This window comes from Cheilinus undulatus, linkage group 11, assembly GCF_018320785.1.
Source record: "Cheilinus undulatus linkage group 11, ASM1832078v1, whole genome shotgun sequence".
Taxonomy (NCBI): Eukaryota; Metazoa; Chordata; class Actinopteri; order Labriformes; family Labridae; genus Cheilinus; species Cheilinus undulatus.
In genome coordinates, this window is record NC_054875.1 from 18,814,696 (window position 1) to 18,821,692 (window position 6,997).

The 6,997-nt window shown below is 37.7% G+C and overlaps 1 protein-coding gene across 1 annotated transcript; it reads left to right on the forward strand.

Annotated features, from left to right (window-relative positions):
- The first annotated feature begins 799 nt into the window (after positions 1 to 799).
- LOC121517166 (complement C1q-like protein 2) lies at positions 800 to 1,549 on the forward strand. Its single transcript, XM_041798728.1, has 3 exons — positions 800 to 921; positions 1,041 to 1,172; positions 1,266 to 1,549. The coding sequence occupies exons 1-3, from the start codon at positions 861 to 863 to the stop codon at positions 1,547 to 1,549; spliced, it is 477 nt and encodes a 158-aa protein (XP_041654662.1). The 5' UTR covers positions 800 to 860.
- The last annotated feature ends 5,448 nt before the right edge of the window (positions 1,550 to 6,997 follow it).

Consider the following 6,997-nt stretch of genomic DNA (forward strand, 5'->3'; position numbering starts at 1 on the left):
GAACAAACAAATGCGTCCAACCAGCGACAGGGGTGTGCACAAGACCTCCATGCTTTGCTGAGAGAGATGAGCGCCTCTCTGGCTGAACTCAGGGTGGAGATGAGGCACTTACAGAGAGAGAATGAAGGTACAGTGATGTCATGCTGCTTTCATCCCTTGGAAATGTTGTTGGGCAACATTAGCCCAACTAGTCTATCATTCATAGTATAGTATGTTACTGATGTAAATGACGATTAAAAGGTAGGAACAAATGCTTTCCTTTTGGTAGGTCACAGAGACAATAGTGTAGTCAGGATCACACTCCTAGTGTGGCCAGTCTGTCGACCAAGACGGGACAAGAGTTTTATTGCATATTGCATATCCCTGTTTAACAACCAAGATGAGGGTGTCTGTTTCTATTTTGAAGTACAAGAAGCTAAACTGACAGAAGTGGAGAAACAGAAAACTGAACTGGAGAAACAGAAGGCTTAGATGGAGAAGCTACAGCAAAAACTTGAAGGTATTTCTTATGGACAACATCAGGGCTCTGATGGTGTGTAAATATGGTGAATCAGTATATATTTCCATTAACTTAACTAAAATGGATAATAAACCCCTTTCTCTTATGGAGATCCTAATGATATAGAAAATAAAAAATAATATTAAAAAAACACTTTAAAAAAAAAAAAACAGAAAGTGGGAGATAACTGATTTCTTTAGCTGGTCATTGCAGCAGTGATCATTCCCGCACAGCTGTGTCATATCTTGATTTTCATTGGCAGATACACACCTCAATACAGACTGTGTTGATGAGTTTATTCTAATGATCAGTGAGATTATAATGCCACTTTTTTCCAGCACAAACAGCAGAGCTGATCACCATGAAAGCCAGGTCAAATGTGACAGAAATCCAGGTGAAGGCTCTGACGAGAGATGGAGAAGGTTAGACACAAAATCAAACCGGCAACTTAATAGTTGAGAATTTACATTATTTGCCGGCCACATAGCTTCATTTACAGCATGTTTAAACATTAATCTCTCTCTCTCTCTCTCTCTCTCAGTCAAACAGGTTGCTTTCTCAGCCTCTCTCTTGGCTTCAAGTTCTGGGTATGTGGGACCGTTTAACACACACACTCCTCTGGTGTTCAGGCATGTTGTCACAAACATTGGAAATGCCTACAACCCAAACACAGGTACTTTACATACATTCACAGAAAACCCTTCAGACTTAAAGCTAAGTGAAGTTCAAGGTTTCTCTACACTTACTGTCAAAAACCATCCCCCAGGTTTCTTTACTGCACCAGTGAGAGGAGCCTACCACTTTGAGTTCTACATATGTGCAACTGGACATTCTTCACATCCTACAAGTGCTGTTCTGGTGAAGAATGGAGGACATGTTTTCATTGCATATGAGCATCAGCCATCTTATCATGTTAGCTCTGCTAATGGAGCCACTCTGCTTCTTGAGGTTGGAGATGTTGTGTTTTTGCGTCTGTGGATAAACTCTAGGATATTTGACAATGAAAATCACCACAGCACCTTCAGTGGTCATCTGCTTTTTACCATGTGAGACAGAAGCAGTCCTTCATATTTTTCAGCTGCCTTAAATGCCCTCGTGTGAACAGTACTGTTGATAAAACATTGCACCCCCTTTGCTCTCATATGAAAGCTCTATGGCAGCAGTAAACAATAACAAAAGAATAATAGATATATTTAACTGCTTATTATCATTTTAATTTTATTTAATTTCATTTCAATTTTAACAATGTTTTTCAATGTTACTTGACAGAAATGAGAAATGTTTATCGTCCAGCAAATCAAATTTTTACTCTTAAAAAACTGATCTACAGCTGGAGGACAAAGTTGAATGATCTGTTGCTGCATGTTTGTCTTTATGTTGACAGTTTGTTGTTGTATTTTGTCAAAGAGTTATTTTATTGTTGACAAATAATTAGATTCACAACACAAACAGAAATACATTTTTTTTTACCTAAATGGTACAAAATCCCTGTGATTTAAATGGTCATTATTCGTGTCCCATCATTAACATAATAACTACAATATTTTCTTCATGAATATTTTACCCTAATAATTAATAGTTACAGTGAACAATTTATACAAACTATCATATGAGTAGTTTATTTTCAATTTTATTTACCCTTTATTTAACCATATAAAAACCTATAGAGATCAATATCTCTTTCACAAAGGTGACCTGGGACAGCAGCACACATCATAATAAATAATACATATTCAAGAGACAGATAATAAACAATATGTTAAAATAAACAGTAATTAAAAATGAAATTCTGTTAAATTCTGTCCTTAGGTCTGGGACATTGCAGCCATCCCTCAGCACACTAATGCCAGCTGTTTTGGATGGCATTATAAACATGACCAGTCGATACATTGGGTTTCCTTACACTGTGGATGAACAGGCCAACATCAATAGCAATTTGCAGCAATATCCAGTCTGTAAATGTAATCAGCACAATTGACTGCACTCACGTTGCTATAAGGGCTCAGAGTGAAAATGAATTTGTCTATGTGAACTGACAAAAATGTGCATACAATCAATGTACAAATTGTTTGTCCCTCAAACATGGTTTTGACAAATTTAGTGGCACAGTGGCCTGGGTCAACACATGACTCATTCACCCTGACGCATAGCAGCGTAGGGAACAGACTGCAGATCGCTCTGTAGCACTCACACTATTTACAGCAGTGAAGACTTGCTGCCACTCACTTGTTTTTCTTTTATTAGTGATGCCACTACTGTGACAACCAAATAAAAGTCATGTATAAACCTACTATTCAGCCACCCCTAACTAGTGCTCACAAGCAGAAATGGTTGCAGTGGGCCCAGAAATACATGAAGACTTATTTTCAAACAGTCTTGTTGACTGATTAGTGCCGTGCAACCCTGGATGGTCCAGATGGAGGAGTTGTGGATGGTTGGTGGATGGCCACCATGTCCCAATGAGGCCGGGACGTCAACAAGGAGGGGGCGGGTCATGTTTGGGCCGGAATCATGAGGAGAGAGCTGATAGGCCCCTTTAGGATCCCTGAAGGTGTGAAAATGACCTCGGCAAAGTATATAGAGTTTCTGACTGACCACTTTCTTCCAAGGTACAAAAAGAAGAGCAGCGCCTTCTGTAGCAAAATTTTCTTCAGACATGACAATACTCCATCTCATGCTGCAAAGAATACCTCTGTGTCATTGGCTGCTATGGGCATAAAAGGAGAGAAACTCATGGTGTGGCCCCAATCCTCCCCTGACCTCAACCCTACTGAGAACCTTTGGAGCATCCTCAAGCTAAAGATCTATGAGGGTGGGAGGCAGTTCACATCAAAACAGCAGCTCTGGGAGGATATTCTGACATCCTGCAAAAAAAAATTCTAGCAGAAACTCCCCAAAAACTCACAAATTCAATGGATGCAAGAACAGTGAAGGTGATATCAAAGAAGGGCTCCTATGTTAACATGGAACTTGTCCTGTTAAGATGTTTTTGATTGAAATAGCTTTGATTTCAGTAAATATGACCCCCTGATGCTGCAATTTCTACAAATGACCATTTTCAGTTCTTTACAAACTATAAAATGTTTTAAAAAGCTGTTGTGCTTAATATTGTGGAACAGTGCATTTTAAGTTTTTGTTTTTTTTTTTTTTTTAATTTTTTGTCATTATGAAGTTTGTTCAAAAACATTTGAATTATGCTCTAATGGCTGATGACTTGAAAAATATTCTGACTGTCATTTGCATTAATATTTAGGATAATCAGAGAAAAATATCATTTGCATAATACTGTGGAACGCGGTGTATATGTGTGTAAGAAGAAAAAAATGCTGGAGTGAGCAGTATACTGAATGTCTATTTCATGGGCTTTTTAATTTATATCAATATTCTGCACCTGACGTTCATGTCCACAAGACATTGAAAAAAGGAGTACACAAATATTGAACTGCACATCAATGTCCAGGAGAGGTCGCACTATGACATCCAGATCCACTACTTGATTTGGAGGTCAGAATGACGTGCAGATTGGGTCCTGGACCGACTGACTTGATTTAGACCAGATCTGCACGTCCTGTGGACATCCAATGTTTAGTGGGTTGATAAACCTCAGAGTACAATGGTAAACAGTATTCAAAGACTGTAGGCATTAGGCTGAAGAAGTCATGTACAGTACTTAACCATAATCAAGCAAAGGTAGAAAGGTTGCAGATACAAGGTATTTACGAGCTCTGAGGGAAGAGCAGGATTTGTTTCTATAATTGAAACCTATTTTCATACTGGATTTGGTGACCAAATTGCCCATATGCGCTTTGAAGGAAAGCTCACGACCAATAAGAAAACCCAGATATTTATAGTTAGCAACTAGCTCAATGGGTACACCTCATGAAGTTCAGACCGAAAGGATATTCACTGGTAACTCACTTGAATTAGAAAACACCATAACTTTGGTTTTGTGTGCATTTAGAACCAATTTAAGTTTTTGCAGACAAGACTGAACAACATTAAAAGAAGACTGTAAAAACTCAAAAGCCTGCATAGTTGAGGAGAACCAGCAATAAATAATGGTATCATCTGCATAAAAATTATATGAGGGATTTGACAGTTTATCCCTCATATTGTTAATACAAATGGAAAATAAAATTGATCCTACAACTGAACTTTGGGTAACACCTTTGGAGACCTTCAGAAAAGACGAGGTGGAACCATCTATCTGAACACATTCACACTGAAAAATGATGGGTCAAAAATAACCCAATTTGGGTTGTTTTTAACTCAACGGCTTGGTCAAAATAGCACCAGCCCAGCATTAGTTAATTTGACCCTTCAAGATGGGTTGCTCCATTTTAACCCAACAGATGAGTTAAATATTCCACCCAAATGCTGGGTCAAATTAGCTCCAAATCTGGGTAAATTCAACTACACATATTAGTTATATACTCTACCCAAAAGTTGGGTCAAATTAATTACAATTCTGGGTTGTTTCAACTACATATTTGTTACACTCTACTCAATGCTAAGTCAAATTAACTACAATTCCGGGTTACTTCAACTACACATTTGTTCATTAATTCTAACATTACAGTACAACCTATAAAAACACAAATTGCAAAAGACTACCCATAGCTATAAAACTGTTAAACTACAAACCTATAACAAAATACATGATAAATTTGGTCATGCAAATCATATATTATGCAATAAAAACTTCAACAATACTTGAATCGTCTAAAAACATTATTACAAAAAATAGACAATAATAAAACACCTGCCCCTTTAGTGCTGTTAGGTCTTATGAGGTCTTATCTGGTTAAAAAAAGGGTAAATAAAAAATGAAATAAATATAATTACTACGTAGACATCTTTTTTTTTTTTTTTTTTTTTTTACAAAAACATCAACAACTAGAGAATGCAATTTCTGAAGAAATTGCGCTGTGAATGCTGATTTGCTGAGCGGCTGCGCCAATCTGCTAATGCTGACTTGACAAACACCCTGAAAGAAGCTAAATAATTTCTTGAACGGCTGCGCCAAACTGCTAATGCTGGTTTGAACGATCCCTTAAAGAAGCTAAATGAATTCTTGAATGGCTGCACCAGACTGCTAATGCTGGTTTGACCGATCCCTGAAAGAAGTTAAATGAATTCTTGAACGGCTGGCGCCGGACTGCTAATGCTGGTTTGGAAGGATCCCTGAATGAAGCTAAATTAATTCTTGACTGGCTGCGCCAAACAGCTAATGCTGGGTTGAAAAAATCCCTGAATGAAGCTAAATGAATTCTTGAATGGCTGACACTAATGGTGGGTTTGAAAAATCTGAGAATGAACCTAAAGGTTATCTTGAATGGCTGGCACTGAACAATTACAGTGGGTATGAATAATCGTAGAATGAAGCTCAATATAATCTTGAATGGCTGATGCCAAACTGCTAAGAATGGGTATGAAACATCTCAGAAAGATGCTAAATGTCATTTTGAATGGCTAATGCCAAATTGCTAATAGTGGGAATGGAGTTTGTAAGGCAGAAGCTTATTGTAATGTTCAAAAAATCTGCATCTGTAACACACACACACACACAAACACATCCCTATGCGCGCTTCGCGCGCTAACACACACACAAATACGCAATCTCTCCCATTCACTTCATATGGGATATATGTGTGGCTGTATTTGGCGACTGACGTCGCCAAAGACTTTAGAGGGGACTGTATGTGGATGAGAAGCCACCCACAGAGTCCCTCCAACCTGGTAAAGCAGTGTTACTCAACCAAAGAGCCAAACTGTTAAAAAAAATACCTTTTCAAGACCCACAATCTAAGAGGTGAAATTGGCAAAAACAGCTTCAAGGAACAATAATATTAAGTCAAAGGTGGCAAAAATGGTCAAAAAGCAACAAAAATGGGTAAAAATTTGTGAAAATGGGAAGGAAAAGGGTCAGAAAGTAACAAAATAGGTAAGAAGTGACAAAAAAATCAGTTACAGGTAGCAAAAAATGACTGAAATGGGCAAAAAGTGACTTAAATGGGCAAAAAGCAGTCAGAGAGTGGCAAAAACTGGCATGACATAGGTATAGAGTGGTATTTAATGACAAAATGTAAATTATGTGGGTGGAAATGGGAGGATGAAATTGACAAAGGGTAATAATGCGATAACATGATTAAAAAAATGGGTAAAAAGTTGCAAAAAAGTGTCAAAATGGGTAAAATGTAGGTATAAAAGTGTTTTTTTATTGGCATGGGAAATGGGAAAAAAGTAGGAAAAAAGTGTGATTTATTGACAAACGTTGCTTAAATGGATGAAAAGTGGCAAGAAATTGTGAGAAATGGCAAAAAGTTGACCTTTTTCAAGGTTTTCTGGGAGAATAACATTTAGCATGAAGACATGTAAGAGCCACAAATACTCACAAAAGAGCCACATGTGGCTCCAGAGCCACAGGTTGACTATCACTGTGTTAAAGCATTGTTTAAATGGGCTGCTTGATTGTAACAGCTCCATCTGTGTGCGTGA